General features: G+C 36.8%; 1 protein-coding gene across 1 annotated transcript; it reads left to right on the top strand.

The window, feature by feature from the left end:
• The first annotated feature begins 224 nt into the window (after positions 1-224).
• On the top strand, positions 225-17,802 carry zdhhc3b (zinc finger DHHC-type palmitoyltransferase 3b). Its single transcript, XM_023295822.3, has 7 exons — positions 225-1,169; positions 6,978-7,309; positions 8,284-8,408; positions 9,756-9,852; positions 10,684-10,765; positions 12,823-12,953; positions 14,129-17,802. The coding sequence occupies exons 2-7, from the start codon at positions 7,007-7,009 to the stop codon at positions 14,285-14,287; spliced, it is 897 nt and encodes a 298-aa protein (XP_023151590.1). The 5' UTR covers positions 225-1,169; positions 6,978-7,006; the 3' UTR covers positions 14,288-17,802.
• Positions 17,803-18,156: the final 354 nt, after the last annotated feature.

Below are 18,156 nucleotides of genomic sequence, written 5' to 3'. Positions count from 1 at the left end.
TGTGCTTATAAATAAAAAAGTAATATAAATAATGTTATATAAGGAAATATTAATCAAAAATTATTCCATAAAATAAAAGGCTATTTAAAGTAGAAATATACAAATAAATAAAATACTTAAAAAATAATAAGAAATGTGCTAATAAGTAAAATAAAACAATGAATACTGCAATATAAAGAATTTAATATAAAGAAATATAAATCAAATAATGAATCCATAAAATATAAGGGTAATAAAAGTAGAAATATAAAGACAAATAAATAAAATTATCTAAAAAATAAGAAGAAATGTGCTTAAAACTAAAATAAAGTATGAATAATGTGGCAATATAAAGCAACATTAATCAAAAATTGAATCCATAAAAGAAAAGGCTAATAAAAGTTGAAATACAAAGACAAATAAATAACATTATAAAAAAATAACAAGAAATGTGCTTAACCCGACTAACTGTAATATTAAGGCTAAACCCTGCAATAATATCTATAATATAAATGAACCAGATTAACTTTAACATTAAAATCAGGAGCTTACGATGTTTTAAAAATTAAGAATAATTAATTAACAATTAATTCAGAGATTCCCATCAACAGAACCAAAATAACAAAAAAAAAAGTTAAAACATTATTTAGCACCATGTTCCAGCTTTCTAAAAGTAGGACCAAAGTCAGATTCAGAAGCAGTAAAGCGAGAGCAGAGTGGGCGGGATTTGGGCTCAGATCTCGGTCTGATTGGTGAACCGCTTCACATGACAGACTCCGCTCAGGACCAAACACTCTCATCGACTAGCGGAGCCACTTCCTGGTTGGATCCGCGTTTTGTTACCCTGCAGCCCGCAGAGCTCTCTGGGTCTCACGGCGGAGGAAGCACGGAGGCGGAACGGCAGCAGCGGCCTGGTTCAGGGCTTGGCCTCCCGGATACACTTTCCTTTAACACCCGAGTTAACACCTCGTCGAAAAAAACAAAAAAACAAAAAACGAAGCGGCGGCGGTGGTGAGAGGGGAGCCGCGGAGAGCCTCTGACCGGAGAGCAGAGAGGTTAGCCGGGATTGAGCTAGCAGCGGCGGCGGGGCGGACCGGGGTTCTCTCGGTTTGGCGGATTTGAACTCCCGAGGCTTCAAACTACGAAAAGACTTCAAGAAACTTCATTCGAGAGAAGCGGGAGAGCGTGAGGTAAGCTCAGTAATCCACTGGAAGTTTTACTGTCAACGTTTTACCTGAACATCCAGAATCCAGTAACTTCCTGGTCCAGTTTACTGCATTTACGCTTTCTGGAAGTTAATTAAATATATCACACAGGATCATATCAACTAGACAGGCTCTGCTGGTCATCACAGGACACTTTCATTCACACAGGAGGTCAAATCAGCTGGAAAACAGATAAACTGGTTCTCTATCCTGCTCTTTAACACTACAGATGAACACATTTTAGTTTATTAATCATTACTTATCACGTTAATCAATATGTTGATGCATTTAGACTCAGTCAACTCAACTTTATTTATAAAGCGCTTTAAACAGCAGCCGCTGAAACAAAGTGCTGTACAATAAACAATGAATGAAAACATTAAAACAATAAATAAAACATGACAAGACGAAACACTAACCACTTACAACTGGGTAATTGAGTCATTTTAGTTCCGAAATATCCCTAAATGTGCAGATTTTCTAGTTTCCTGTGTCGTCTGCAGGCATAAACCTTAATATCTGTTGATGTTAGCGTATTTGCTTCACAAAACAAACTATTTTAAGCCATTAATTAAAATTTTGGAAAGTTATACAGTGAGTTTTACAGTTTATATTGTTGATTAATCATTTAGAAAAAAGCATGAACCAGCAACTATTTTAAGTTAATTTGAATGCTTAAATGTCCCTAAATGTGCAGATTTTCTAGTTTCTTTTGTCTCCTACAATGACAAACTTGACTTTGCTGCACAAAACTAAATGTTTCAAGGCACCAATTTAAGCATGGGGAAGTCATATGGTGTATTTTACAGTCTAATAATGAAAATAATTGTCAGCAGCAATTCACACCAAAGCAGTGTATAACTAATTGTTCTTTAAAAGGATGTTAAGATTACTTACACAGAATGTAAACCACCTACTATTTTGAGTTAATTTTGGCACTCACGGTTGTGCTCATAAGTTTACATATCCTAGTAGAATTTGTGATTTCTTGGCCATTTTCCAGAGAATATGAATGATAAGAGATACTCTTATTAAATCATAATGAAAACAGAAACTACCCAAATGACCCTGATCAAAAGTTTACATACTCCAGTACTTCGTACTTTAACATCAATGACAGCTTGAAGTCTTTTGATGAGGCTCTTTATTTTCAAAGATGGTAAAGCTGCCCATTCTTCTTGGAAAAAATCCTCAAGTTCCTGTAAATTCCTGGGCTGGACGTCTGAGATCTCCCCAGAGTGGCTCAATCAGTCAGGAGACTGAGATAACCACTCCAGAACCTTCACTTTATTCTGCTGTAGCCAATGACAGGTAGACTTGGCCTTGTGCTTTGGATCGTTGTCATGTTGGAACATCCAAGTTCGTCCCATGCGCAGCTGCCGAGCTGATGAGCGCAAATTTTCCTCCAGTATGACCCGATAACGTGTTGTATTCATCTTGCAATCAAATCTGGCCAAGTTTCCTGTGCCTTTGTAGCTCACACATCCAGAACATCAGCAATCCACCTCCATGTTCCTCCAATTACATATTGACCCATATATGATCAGTAAAATGGAGGTTTTTGATGACTAAATTGAAAACAACACTTTACAATCTGTGAAAACATGCATTTTTTTACATTTCTGGCTTAACTGAGAAACAGATCAGATGATGAAAACAGCCTTTCATTCATTTCATAAAATCAGGATTGCTTTGAGCAAATCAAGTGAAACTAATTTTCCGTTCCAGGGCTACAGCTAAAGATGATTTCATTTCATGTTTGAATTTCCCTGGGAATTAATAAAATATCTATCTATCTATCTATCTATCTATCTATCTATCTATCTATCTATCTATCTATCTATCTATCTATCTATCTATCTATCTATCTATCTATCTATCTATCTATCTATCGACTCGTATCAGCTACTAAATCTTTATCCACTGCTTGTTTAACTTAAAGGTGACACTAAATATGTTTAGTACCACATTTTCTTATATTTTACATTGAACTTATTTAACCAGACATGGTGCCTGTTATTTATTTCAACTCTGCAGTGTTTTGGTCTGTATGTTGGGTAATAATAACTGCTCACCTGTCACTGTTTTTATAAGGTTTCATTTCTCATGGGTCTCTGACTTGATCAGAATCTCGCTAAATGTGTCACTCTACCTGAATACGGTGGGAATATGTGATTAATTATTTATGTAAACAACCAAATGAAGTTGTATAATCGCTTAAAGATTATAGTTGTCTCACGTGAAATCGCCTTTTTTTGCTAAATGTACTGTAATACCTAAACAGGATGAGATGATCTGACAGGTTTAGGTTTGTTTTTTTGAGTTTATCGGTGAAGTGAAATCGCTAACAGGACGTCAGCTCCGTCCGCCATCTCATTCTGTCTGCCCACATTAGTTCCCTCCGTCCCTCAGCGCTGTCACTTACTTTGAGGTTCATTGGAGCAGCAGGGTGTCAAACAAACCCATAAATCATTGATTGACTATCTGAATGTGCTGCAGAATACAATGCTGAGGCTGTATCTAATCTCACAGTGCTGCAGAGGTGGGTCTTATCTCTTTTCTTTGGGCCGACTCACTCAGAGAAAGGCTTGTTTTCGCGTGTTCAGGCCACTCATTCACTGGGAGACTCTATAGAGTCATTCTACAGCCCACTACAAACAAACCATCGCTTTAGTCATTAATGAACTCTGCAGTTAGTTTCACTTGAGGGCTTTCATGACTTTTCATTGTGGGTTTCTCTCTTCTCTGAATGTATCCGTATTTCAGTAGAAACTCACCAGAGTTTAAAATAGCTCTTAACATCCTTTATCAAGTTCCCTGTACCCCCCGACCCCTACACTCAAACAAGTTTTACTGGAAACGAGTTGCTCCCACCTGCTGAGTCAGATATGAAGTGATGAACAGAAACTAAACTCGTTTAACAAGCTGTTTAACTCAATCTTGAAATGTTCGAGGAAATAACCTTGTTTAGATGCGTCGCCCACGGCAGCGATGACAGCAAGATACAGCAAGACACTATTAGAAGTTTTATTGATATAAATGGAATCACTTTAGATATTTTTAGGATTTTTTTGGAAGATTTTTACTCATTTTCTAAAAATATTTCCAAAGATTTTCTTGCCAAATTTGGGGGATTTTTTTTAAAAATAAAACTTTTAAGGCAAACTTTGAAGGTATTATTGGAATTTTTTTCCTGATGGTGTTGCAACTTTTCAGAAATTTGGGGAATTTTTGGGCTGAATTTTTGGATTTTTTTCAGACGAGGAAACAATATTTTTTGGTGCCCATACATGAGGACAACTGGAGGGTTAAAGATCCATTTGACACCATTCATCACACTCTTAAATAACTAAATGCTTCTGAAACGTGTGACACTTTGACATGATGAGCTGCGTTCTATCTTCAGTGTCACAGCATCTGTGGGTAAACAGCGTAGCATTGGTTTAGCGAGTGGTTAACCTCAGCAGCGATGCACCTGCGGCCAACTTTTCTTACGTGACTAATCATAGCTCCAGTTCTCCTGATACACACTACATACAGCCTTATTATCACTTCTAAATCAAAATTCTGCAGAATTGCACTTGTTTTATGAAATGTGTTACACTTTCTACCTTGCTGGTTTACAACGTCAGCAGTGCATGAAGAGAGGAGCTGCAGTGTTAAATGCAACAGTTCACTATGCTCTTAATGTGCATGAATGGAGTATAATTTATTAATTGAAATGGCTATTATTTTTGCTCCCAATTAGCAGTGGTAGCAGTGTTAATCTTCAGTTAATTGTGCACATCCTTAGTTAGCATCATAGCGTTTGCTATTTGGCACTAAAAACACAGTACAAAGACAACAACCATAAGGTGAAGAATTAAAAAGATAGTATTCAACATTAAAAAAGTAACTTTGTGCAAATAATTCAATGCAAAATGCCTCTTAAAAGAGCATTTCCTATTTCAGTGACAGAAGTATTGCACAAATATTGACCAAACTGTCAAAAGTTAAATGCTGTTTAAGGAGGTTGTCCCTGACATTGTGATTTCATTGGCACCTCAGATTCTTCCTTGTCTGACCCACAGAAAACCTGTGATGGGTGTGATTAGTTTTGCATGTATTTGTCCGTAAATCAAAATCAAAATTTTGACCTGATGATTATTCTAGAGGAGAAGTGAAGGGATTTCCAACATCTAATCTAAATGTTGAAAATGTGGACATCATAAGTTTCACTGTGAAAATATATATATTTTTCCACATTTTCAAATTTTAAACCGAGTCCATTTTGACCCACAGGACGACACGAGGGTTAAATGTGTTGTGAGCTGGTGGTCAGTAAATGATCTGGACTTGTGCTGTTTTGGGCCCTGAGGTGTTTCAATCCACAGATGACTTTGATTCATTTTGCAGCGTTGTATTATTTTCATCCTGATTAAATTCCTGTCCTGGGGGAAGGAAGCTCCACAGCCCAGATCATTGGCCAGGCCCTAATTAATACAGACGTAGAAGTGAGATTAGGCAATGGATAGATTGGATCCTCAGGAACGGTTTGGTTTAGATTCCATTTAAGCCGAGGTTTCAGTGGAGAGAAGAGCACCGAGGTCCGACCCTCCTCTGGGAATAAGCCACTTTTATTCCAGTCCGTTATCTAAATTCAATGCTGAGGCCTATTTTTGGTTTTCTGACATTTTAGCCCCTTTTGAAGTCACATCATCTTTTAGTCCAGACCTGCTCCATCGTGTATTCATGAGCCTCGACTCCAGACAGAGCAGAATACTTAAACCCGGTTTGTGTAGGCAGTTTTTTTTGAAGCATTGTTTGTTTCTAAACCCAACAGCAGCTTCTTCTCTTTGCTTTGAAGGGAATCTGGAAGGATTTTTCAGTCAGTGTTTGTTCCTCCTGCAACTAGTGCCGCCTCCTGAGTATTTTCCAACCTTCTTTGCTGATTCACCGCTTCTTATTAGCCCCTGTCTTTCTTTCTGTTCCTTGAGGATCATGTAGTTGCTCCTATTAGTCTGTTTACTCTTCATCGCTGTGGGACAGCCCTCATACACTATGACACCAGAGTAACGGAGATCTGACTTTAAAGTGGAGCTGAAATGGTTCGTCAATGAAATAATTAGTGAAAATTCATCTGGAAAAGTCATTTATTCAGCTGTAGTAGTTCTATCTTTTGGATTTGGATCATGATTCTGGGACATTGTGGAGGCTGTTTTTCACAATTTGCTCACATTTTGTTGACCAAACAAATGGAGGAAACAATTTGAAAATATCTGCACACCAAGGTAACATAAACTTGGAAGGCATGGAGGAAGCAGGACAGGAAATATAAAAGTGCAGTAAGTCTTAACATAAAAGTAGAATAAACACCGTGTACAGCTGTCATATCTACAGATGAGGCATGTGGATATGTACATATATGACATGATGAATTTACATATGAACATATAAACATACGACGTGATAAAATTATATATGTATGTACATATATGATGAATTTACATATAGATATACACACATAAGATGATGAATTTAGATATGGATATGTACACATAAGATTATTAATTTACATATAGATATGTACATATATGATGAATTTATGCATAGATATGTACACATGATGAAGTTACATATAGATATATACACATATGACATGATGAGTTGTGTATAATTGTACTTTTAGTCAGAATAGCAGTATACATTCCCTCAATGACTTTCCTAAGTGTCTAATTCCTTTCTCCTGCTTCATTTCCGTCCCATCGCTGCCCCCCATCCTGCTCTCCATCTGTCTCTGGTCACCTCTCTCAGCATGTGTTTGGAGCCACGGGCGCTGTAGGATGAAGAGCCCGGCGCACCGCACCAGGGACATCGAGCGGCAAGCCGGCTACCTGAAGCCCGAGCACTGCGCCCCCCCTCCGCCCCGCACCGGCTCCGACACCATGTGGTTCATCCGCGACAGCTGCGGCATCGTGTGCGGCATCATCACCTGGCTGCTGGTCTTCTACGCCGAGTTCGTGGTGGTGTTCGTCATGCTGCTGCCCGCCAAGAACGTGGCCTACAGCCTCATCAACGGGGTGCTGTTCAACGGCCTCGCCTTCCTCGCGCTCGCCTCTCACGCCAAGGCGATGTGCACGGACCCGGTCAGTCACACTCTTATCAGACCACTGTGGTTACTGTGGAGGGAAAACCTGAGTCCTACAGGGGTCAGTCTATACCAGGGGAGTTAAACTCATCTTAGTTCAGGGGCCGCATTCAACCCAGTTTGATCTCCAGTGATCCGGACCAGTAAAATCACAGCATAATAATTAATAAAAACAACAAATCAAAACTTTCTTTTGTTTTAGAGCAAAAAAGTACATTCTGAAAATGTTCACATTTCAGGAATTATCTTTTTACAAAACATTATGAACAAACTGAAATTTCTTGAGAAAAATAAATAAAATTTCAACGACATTATACCTCAGTTTATCATTTCCACATTACAACTTCCAGATCACAAAGTGTCTACAAAGGAACACAACATTTAGTCACAGCTATCTGGAACTGAATGATGTAGCATTTTACTTTATGATCAAAACGACAAAAGTCAGACAAAAAACAACACAACACAACAAAAACATGAGACAAATGAGAAGTCAGACAAAAAAAAACAAGAACAAGACAAAATATGACAAAAACGACACAGAAAACAATGAATAAAGCAAAACAAAATGATGAAAATTAGACAAAAAACACAAGCAAGACAAAAAGGAAACACAAAACGACAAAAATGAGAAAACAACAAAAACATGAGACAAACGGCAAAAGTCAGACAAAACACAACAAAAACAAAACAAAATATTCCAAAAACGAGACACAAAAAAACAATGAACAATCTAATGTTTTACTTTATGATCTAAACTTGTCATGGTCTAGAAATTATTTTAAATTTATAGTTTTACTAATTTATAATCTGCAGTTTTTACTCTTTGATGGCCGGATTGGACCCTCTGGAGGACCGCTTTTGGCCTGCGGGCCTCATGTTTGACACCCCTGCTTTAGAGCATCTGCGGTGACAGAAAGTGCAGCTGAATTCTTTGTCAACACGCTGTTTTTTTTCTCTCTCCTCTCCCAGGGAGCTGTGCCTAAAGGGAACGCTACCAAAGAATTCATCGAGAGTCTGCAGCTCAAACCGGGACAGGTGGTTTATAAATGTCCCAAATGCTGCAGCATCAAACCCGACAGAGCTCACCACTGCAGGTACGGCGCTCCGTGTGGATGAGAACCTTACAGGAAAGTAGTCCAGGTCTGTCTGCAGACGCTGCAGGTTTTAAGATGCTAAAGTTTGCTGCTTCTGGAGGAAAATCCTGATGCGTCTCTCCCACAGGGAACTCCTCTCCTGCCTCCTCACTGTGTGCTTTTTTGTTTTTTGTTTTTTAGAGTAGCTGTGTAAGTTTTCCCTGCAGACGCTGCAGCTCGATAATAAGGAGTTCCCTGTGTGTCTGCTCAGTGGTTTCCCTGGGATGTCGAGGCTTGAAAAGAGCAAAAACACCACGGAGTAATTGAATTGTAAAGGCAGTGAGTCACTCTTTCTCACAGGCAACGTGGGATTCAGTCTGAATGAAATTATTTGTTTCGCTGAATATTCTGAGTCATTGTTGTGGGTAGTTTTAGACGATACACTGCAGTGACATTTATCTCCAATGAATTACACACAGAATGGAAGCTGTTTAACATCCTGCAGGTCAAAATTGACCCGTTTTGAAGTTTGAAAACGTATATATTTTCACAGTGAAAACTTCCACATCTTCAACATTTTTGGGAAATTTTTGAACATTTTTTTGGTGTAAAAAAGAAATATAAAAAAAATGTTTCTTGAAGAACATTCAGACAAAAATCAACCAAAACCCAGAGATTTTCGCTGGATTTTGGTTGATTTTTTTTCTGAATGTTCTTAAAGGAAATATTAGAAGTTTTACTGATAAATATGAAATCACTTTAGATATTTTGAGGATTTTTTGGAAGATTTTTATTCATTTTTTGAAAATATTTACAATTTTTTATTTTTTTTTATTTCTTGCCAAATTTGATGATTTTAAAAAAAAAACTTTAAAGGGAAACTTTTAAGGAATTTTTGGAATTTTCTTCCTGAAGGTTTTGCAAATTTTTATAAATTTGGGGAATTTGTTTTTGCTGATTTTTGGGATTTTTTTCAGAGAAAGGAACAATATTTTTTGGTGCTGTACATGAGGACAACAGGAGGGTTAAATAAAGGTTTCCCTTAGAAAGTGTGTAAACGGAGCTCACGGGTCGATTTAGAGTCTTTCTGCTCTGCTGTATGGTGAAGTAAGAGTTGTGAGTTTCTACTTGAGTGTCGAACAGCTTTAGTTTTGTCAGAAAAATGACCTCTCCTGCAGCCTCGATGGAGGGCCGGTTTTGGCCCGTGGGCCGCATGTTGGACACCCCTGATGTAGACTGATAGAGTTCATGCGATTATATGCATTCTGATTTACTCTGACAGTAGTTAAATATACAGTACAATCAGATTGGTGCGGTACAGTTTGCCTCTGTAATGTTTTTCTTCCTTTATCTCGTCTTTATCCACAGTGTGTGCAAACGCTGCATCAAAAAGATGGACCACCACTGTCCCTGGGTGAACAACTGCGTTGGAGAGAACAACCAGAAGTACTTTGTGCTCTTCACAGTGAGTCTTTAACTGCAGAAAACTAACATTATAATCCACCTCAGAAGTATCTCATTGTCTGGTTATATATTTACTGCTGTGTTACCATAGTGTGTCATCTTTCTACAGTAGTCTCCAGGTTTACTGGTTTATTAGTTTGTCAGAATGCTTTCATTTCACCAAATTCTTATTTAGGGTCCAACAATATGTCTGTTTTGTTTAGTTTAGTTTTTGTTTTTTCCTTCAGGCCAGCTACTGATTATTAATAATTAAGGAAAATGGTAATCGTTTATTGGATCTGATATGATACTGCATTGAAATGTCTTTATTTATTGTTTACCCATATGTAACAGAGAGCTTATTGACGTTTGTTTTTCAGTGTTTATTGTCAATTACTCTTTAATCAAGACATTCTAATCAAGTATTGTGTGAATAAAAGTCAGAAAATGCTAAATATTGGATCTAATGAGTAGCCTGGCTGATAATTGGTTAATTCCTTACTCTCATTGGTCCATCTTTGAGCTTCATCCAACCTAATGGAGACTGCTGGATCTGACTTATTGTGTCGTTGGTGTGTCTGCACTTTGTGTCTTTTGTGACCATGTTAGCACATAATAATGAGCTTAAAATGATTTAATTTGCTGCAGATATTAGCTTTTGTCATGTGTAATTAATTTAGGCTTGCAATAGGAATACACTGTGGATGTTATAGTTATTCTAGATGTAACGTACGTAAACGTTGTTTGACTACAGCTCCATGAATAATATGAATGACTTTTCAAAATAAGGGCATATTTGTATATAATGGTTATAATAATGAACTAATCATTTCTTCTTCTTGTTTGTTTTCAGATGTACATTGCACTAATATCCTTCCATGCGTTACTCATGGTGGCCTTCCATTTTGTTTTCTGCTTTGAAGAAGACTGGACGAGTACGTATTATTATTTACTGTAGTCAATAATAACTCATTTATTACAGTCAACAGGACTGAAGTTTGGACGCTTTTTGTTGTCCCAAAAACTCAAGCAATCCGTAGAAACAAAAAGAAATAAATGAGTTAAAAGGAACTCTTTTAAGACATGTTATTCACACACCTTACGGGGAATAAACACACATTTTGTGCTGAAAAGGAAAAAAAATATTTACATTATTGCACTCCAACACATAGAAGTGTTAGAAGAGGGAGACGGTTTTAGTTCTGTTTTCTGCCGTTTAGTCACCACTTCAGCAGAATGGAAATATTTCAATCTTTCTCACCTTCCTGTTTGTTGCCAACAAACCAATTCAGCCTTTTATCAACCTGCTTGGATCAATGAAATATTTACTAAAACGCCATAAAGACTGAAAACTAGTATGTCAGATAAATAATGGTACTCTATGTATAATGTGTTTACACGCTTTACAGAACCTATATGAACCCCCAGAGCAGCTGTAAGGCGACAGTAGCAAGAAAAGCACCTTTTTAATGGGAAGAAACCTTGAGCAGAACCCGGCTCATGATATTTAATAAATTTAATGGTGGGGTTTGAGCTGCTAGATGGACAAAGAAAGCAATTTAAAGACTTCTGTAGACCGAACATGAATTATAAATAGTTCATTTAGAAAAGTTGGTTTGTTTTCTTTGTTTTTTATTTGATCACTTGTTCGTTTCTCCTTGTTCTATTTGGTTGACTGTTCACTGTTGTGTACATTGAACATTTAAAAAACCTTGAAAATACAATGTCATTAAAACAAAAGAAAAATTATTATTATTAATCAGTTTATTTAAAAAGGGACCATGTACAACATTAACCCTCCTGTTGTCCTCATTCATGGGCACCAAAAAAATATTGTTTCCTTGTCTGAAAAAAAATCCAAAAATTCAGCAAAAAATTTCCCTGAATTTCTGAAAGTTTGCAAAACCTTCAGGAAGAAAATTCCAATAATTCCTTAAAAGTTTACCTTAAAAGTTTTATTTAAAAAAAAAAAAAAAAAATCCCCCAAATTTGGCAAGAAAATTCTTGTAAATATTTTCAAAAAATGAGTAAAAATCTTCCAAAAAAATCCTAAAAATATCTAAAGTGATTCCATATATATCAGTCAAACTTCTAATATTTTCTTTAAGAACATTAACATAAAAATCAACCAAAATCCAGTGAAAGTCACTGGATTTTGGTTGATTTTTATGTGAATGTTCTTAAGAAACCTTTTGAACATTTCTTTTTTTCCACCAAAAATGTTCAAAGATTTCCCAAAAATGCTGAAAATGTGGACATCAGAAGTTTCACTGTGAAAACAGATTTCTTTCCCACATTTTCAAACTTTAAAACGGATCAATTTTGACCCGCAGGACGAGACGAGGGTTAAACATAAATGTTGCCGTTTGATTTATTGCACCAGAGTTAGCTTTCCATCTGCAGTCATTTGGCAGGTCACAATGAAAACATCACAACATCAAAACAAATATCATAACATCACACAGGTGAACACACGCTCACACATAAATGCAAATTAAAAAGACATTAGTGGTTGCAGTTCAGAATGTCTTTAAGCAGGTTCTTCAGTTTGTTTATTAAACCTGCTGACAGAAATGCAGTTGTTCAAGTCATCAGGCATTAGTTCCACTGAGTCTTCTACAGAAGAAGCTGACTGCCCACAAGTGGTGTGTGGAAAAGGTATTGAACAGTCTCTGGTGGAAGATATCCTCGTGGATTTTATGGATTGTGCCGAGCGATGCTGAATAAACTAGTGCAGAGGAGGAGGGGCTAAACCATTTAAAATTTAAAAAAACAGGACACATATTTGAAAGTAACTTCAAATAATCGAAGCTCAGAAATTGATGCTTATCTAAAATCATGCCATGGTGGGATTGCATTGATTTTTTTTTTTGTCCAGAATTGATTTGTTTGTAAAGAGACTGTGCCCAGTTAGTCCCCAACACGTGAGCTGGTGGTCAGTCGTGAAAATAATGCAGCACCAGTAAAGTGTAAAGTCTTCCTCCCTCTGCAGAGTGCAGCAACTTCTCTCCACCAGCGACCGTCATCCTCCTCATCCTCCTCTGCTTTGAGGGCCTCCTCTTCCTGATCTTCACTGCAGTCATGTTTGGGACTCAGGTCCACTCCATCTGCACCGACGAAACGGTGAGTGACGGCAGCATCATTGTTCTGGAGGATCAACTGCCAGACTTTCATTTCAGAAACCTTCCGGCCTGACAAAGTTTCTTTTAGCCAGATAATAGACACCTCCAGCTTCGTGGAGAACGGTGCTGCTCTGACTGACAAAGGTGTCTTCCATCCTATAAATTGCCATGTTTATTGTCTGTCCAGTTATTTATTGTCCGTTCTTCTTGTGTCGACCATCGTTTTGTTATTGCTTTTTTCCGTGCAGCTAGTAATAGACTGAGTATCTATTTCTGTTTTTGACTTCCGGAGAAATGTATCCTAAATATATGGTTCTAAAATCAAAAGGTAGATACCAGTAAGTATTGAGAATTGTTTCTAAGGTTTTATGTATTTCTTTCCAATAACGGTTAATTTTTGGGCATTCCCACAATATGTGAACATGAACAGCCACAGATCCTCCAACATTGTGAATTCCCATTTGTACAGTGTGCCTTATGGGTAGGGGTGACAAAAAAAATGGATGGATGGATGCAGATCATAAATTCCAGTGTCCCTTTTTTATGATTAGCCAAGGACATTTATTGGATGTTGCATCACAAAAAAAGCATCTTTAAAAAATGCATAAAATACCATCAAAATACTTAAAATGCAACAGTTATTCATAACATTATTCTGGAATTTCCCTTGAGATTAATAAAGCATCCATCCATCCACCCATCCATCCATCCATCTATCTATTGGAGGATACTTTGGTATCTTAACTGTAAAACTATTTCCACTGGAGCCTCCTTTAGTTCGTCCATAGATCCCCAGAATAAAACCGTAATGATGACGGCTAACGGTCGTGAAATCAGAGTCTATTGTTCAGTAAATCAGAGCGCAGATGTAAGCAGCAGCAGGTAATTCACTTCCAGCTCCCAGGTGGGCTGAGATTACAGCGTTTTTCTACTCCAACCGCCCACCAGGATGACTCACAGCGTCGTAATATTCACCACAAAGATCATCTATTTCAGCTTGAGGGGCCTCCAGTGATGAGTGAGTCATCTAACCCTGCTTCAGACCTGCCACAGGAGAACAAAAGAACGCTAAAGACGATTCATTTTTATTCCCTGTCGGTCCACATTAACATTTCCACACACCTGTAGCTGATCCAGTCGGTGTTTTCACTCTTTATCATGTTTCCCTCCCTGCAGGGTATCGAACAGCTGAAGAAGGAGGAGAGAAGATGGGCCAAGAAGTCCAAGTGGATGAACATGAAGGTGGTGTTTGGACACCCGTTCTCTGTGGCGTGGTTGAGTCCGTTTGCGAGCCCCGACCACGGCAAGGCAGACGTGTACCAGTACATCGTGTGAGAGCTGGAGACTCACCTGATTCCTGCTGCTGTGGACACAAACTGAGTGGAAGAAGGCACTCCTCTTCACCACGTCTCCTCTCCTTCATGGTTTATTCAGATGTCAGGGTGTTCTGTCGTGAGGTATTATGTTGTTTCTTTAATTGGATTGTTTCCCTCTTGGTGCTGACTGAGATTAACGAAGCGTCGCTGCACAGCTCGGTTAGAAGCACTGAAGGAGTCCAAACCACAGCGAGAGTTAAAGATCTCTGCAGTACGTCTGATCATTTCCTGCTTCCAGAAACAATGTGAACCAGAGTCCAGAATGTTTCCGCTCTCTCCAGGCGCCACGACAGACGCCTGCTTTTGTCTTCCTGTAAAACGCTGTCACCATCCTTCCTCTTCCTTTGCTGTATCGCCGTCATTGCAATAGTCTTTTTTTTTTTGCTGGATGCTGCGAATGATTTGCCTTAGAACAGTGCATTAGTGAGCAGTGGCTGTTTTCTAAAGACATTTCTATTTATTTGCCTTAATGTGACGGTTCAGGTTCAAGCTGGTTAACAGTGTTTCAGTTTATGTGATCTTTATTTGATGCCAGATCAGCGGATTTGTTCAGGTCGTGTTAAATTTAAAATATTTTCATTAGATTTTCTCTCAGTGAACTCCACCTTATCTGGTGCACCAGCAAAGTTAACCCTGTAAGACCCCCCAAAAATGAGCAATAAATAAATAAATAAATAAATAAAACAAACACACACAAAAAAGAATTATGTCAGTATATATATATATATATATATATATATATATATATATATATATACACACACACACACACAAACATATATATATATATATATGTACACACACACACACACATATATATATAAAATAAAATTTTATATATACACACACACATACACACACACATATATATAATTTTTACATTAAAAAATAAAAACTATAAATTACATATATGTATATATATATAGATGTACAAAAGAAATAAAATAAATTATATATATATATAGAGAGAGAGAGAGAGGAGAGAGAGAGATAGATAGATATATAAACTTAATTTTTTTGTTATAAAAATAAAAATGTAATTATATATATGTAAATAAAATATATATAATATATAAATATAAATATATATATTAAAAAAATATGTATTTTTTTACATTTTTATTTTTAAAACAAAGACGCATATTTATGCATATATATATAAAAAATTTATTTCTTTGTTTTATTTGCTCATTTTATATATATATATAGAATTTTTTTAGTCTTATTTTTTTGGCTAATTTATATGCACACATATATATACATATGTGTGTGTATATATGTGTGTGTGTGTGTGTGTGTGTGTATATAAATAATAATTGTAAAAAGCAGAACTGATGTATTTTTGCAACGGTGGGTTTTCCAGGGTTAAAAGCGATTCTCCTATAGGAGCAGGTAGAGTGGGTTCTCTGGAGATGGAGAGCAGCAATAACCTCGCATTTAAAGTTTGAATCTGTTAGATTTCAGTCCTGATTGATTTGGTGACTCAGAGCAGCTACTTTCTGGTGTTTTTATTCACAGTGTTGCTAAACAAAGTCCCCGGAAGTGAGTTCATAATCAGATTTCTTTCTTGTTCCGTGACTCTTTGCAATATGTAAAACCGTTCCAGTGTCAGAAAACATCCAGAAAAGAATCATGTCTGGTCAGCGCTGAGCCAAAGGCAACTTTATGGATGAACTCTGGTGACAATCAAGTTGCTTTTTGCAGTTAAACCCCCTTTTGTCTTTCACCAGATGTAGGAAATGTTGCAGCAGGAGAAACTTTCTAGGGATCTGATACAGAATGATATCAGGAGAGTGAAGCAGAAAATGCACTGAATTACTCTCTTGATAAACAATTCTATATACGCTCAGTAGCCACTTTGTTAGGCTCAGTCCCTCACAACTCAAGACCAGCTTCACCTCAGTAATGTTTCTAGTGTTCTGTCAGCTCTACTGGCCTATCACAGATATCATGTGTGCCTTTTTTTTTTCTTTCAAGAGCAGCAAAACCCAAAACGGTTTGCAGCAGAGACATCAAGCTGATAATGGTGCGGAGTTCAGCTGTGTTTTTCCAGTAGGAAATGTTAACTAGTATGTGAAATCTGCTGTTGGAAGGTTAATAAACAGAAACCCCATCATTTTCTATCTTCAGTAGAACTCAGACACATATGTAAACACATTTGTCAACATATTAATATCAACATTTTATGCACCTTAAAATGTACATCATATTAAGCAGCGTTTCTAATGTTCAGCACTGCACATTTGAGAACATGATGAAGACAGAATAGAATTTTACTACCACCTCTGACTGTTAAATGTGCTGTAGATTTTATTGCAGCTGGTCTAGTCTGTGTTAGATTGGACCTAATAAAGTGGCCACAAAGTGCAGAAAGGACTTAATAAATGATAATGATATTAAATTGTATCCAACATTAGTCCTAAATGCATGAAAACCTTGAAAATTATTTTGTAAACCCTCAAATCTGTCATCAAGTTGTGTTTTCACTGAAAGTAGCTGTACATTTTGTATAATATTTAACATAGGAATCCACCAGGCAGTGAAACCAGCTTCAGTTAGATTTTTTTTTTGGCAAGTCTGTGCGTGTTTGTCTTTGACTTTTTAGCTCGATAAGCATCACAGTCACCAGCTCAGACAGAGAGTCAGGGAATAAAGCAATACTCGTTGCTCTCTGAATGCACTGACCCTAAGTGTAATTCACTTCTCAACTGATGGAATTTGTTCGTGGATAATCCAGTTTGTCATAGATTGTTTTTGTGAGTCTGTCTGGAGGGAAAAATCCTCACAGGATGAAATGATTCACGTTTATGTTGCTGGAAAACGTTCACCGAAGCCTAAAAGACTGTAAATCCATGTTTTACCTGTTGGAGCAGTAAAAATCTACCTGATGGGACGAGGAAGGTGAAGATTTGACCTTCTGGTGATGAGAGTTTGATGCAGTTGGGAAAAAGGCCACTTTGAAGCATTTAACACTAAAATGCCTTGTTTGAAAGCCTTATTGTCGATAAAAATGAGCTTCTGGAGGCGATGAAAGGACTTCATTAAATATATTTGTTGCCAAATGGAACGCTGAATGAAGGGAGCTTATGAAGTTACTGTTTCAAGGGCAGAGAGATTTTCTTTGGCTTTTAAATGTTTTTAAAAAATCCTTGCCATTATGTGGAGATGGAACAGGTTTACACATACAGGACACCAGCTTTCCTCTCTTTATTCTCAGATGTTCATTCTGTTCTGTGTGGTCCGGTATGGATAATGTTTGCTGCAATTACTGTGGACCACATTATGTTTTATTTCTTCTTTTTTTGACTGTGGTATTTGTTTAAATGGGAATGAAATAAAACTGTATGAATATGACACAAATTTTGGTTAAGATTTGTGGATACTTTATAGACGGTTAACCTTTTGGAATGAAATTAGTGACAAATGTGTTACTCTTAAAATCAAAGATGCAAATAAAAATATATAAATATTTGATACTAAAGTGCCAAAAAATAATGTTCATTCATCATTGTTACAATATACATACATAATACAATATGTTTTTGGATATTTCTGTGAATTTCTCACCATTCTACAGTATTTTAGCTGAATATACTGAATTATCTGTAATTTTACAGCATAACCATGTAAATCAGAAATATTGAAAAAAATGAGCAAAAATAACATATATTTCTATATAATAAAAATGAATAATTAAAAAAAATCCCCCCAAAAATAAATTATATATCTGTAAAACCCAAACATAGAAAAAAATTGCAAAAATAACATTTATTTAAATATAAATAGTAAAAATAATAAAAAATTCAAAAATATATATTTTTTTCTCAT

The sequence above is a fragment of the Amphiprion ocellaris genome, chromosome 15 (assembly GCF_022539595.1).
Source record: "Amphiprion ocellaris isolate individual 3 ecotype Okinawa chromosome 15, ASM2253959v1, whole genome shotgun sequence".
NCBI classification, from domain to species: Eukaryota; Metazoa; Chordata; class Actinopteri; family Pomacentridae; genus Amphiprion; species Amphiprion ocellaris.
The sequence above is the reverse complement of the archived record's forward strand: the minus strand, read 5'-3'. Positions and strand labels throughout refer to the sequence as shown.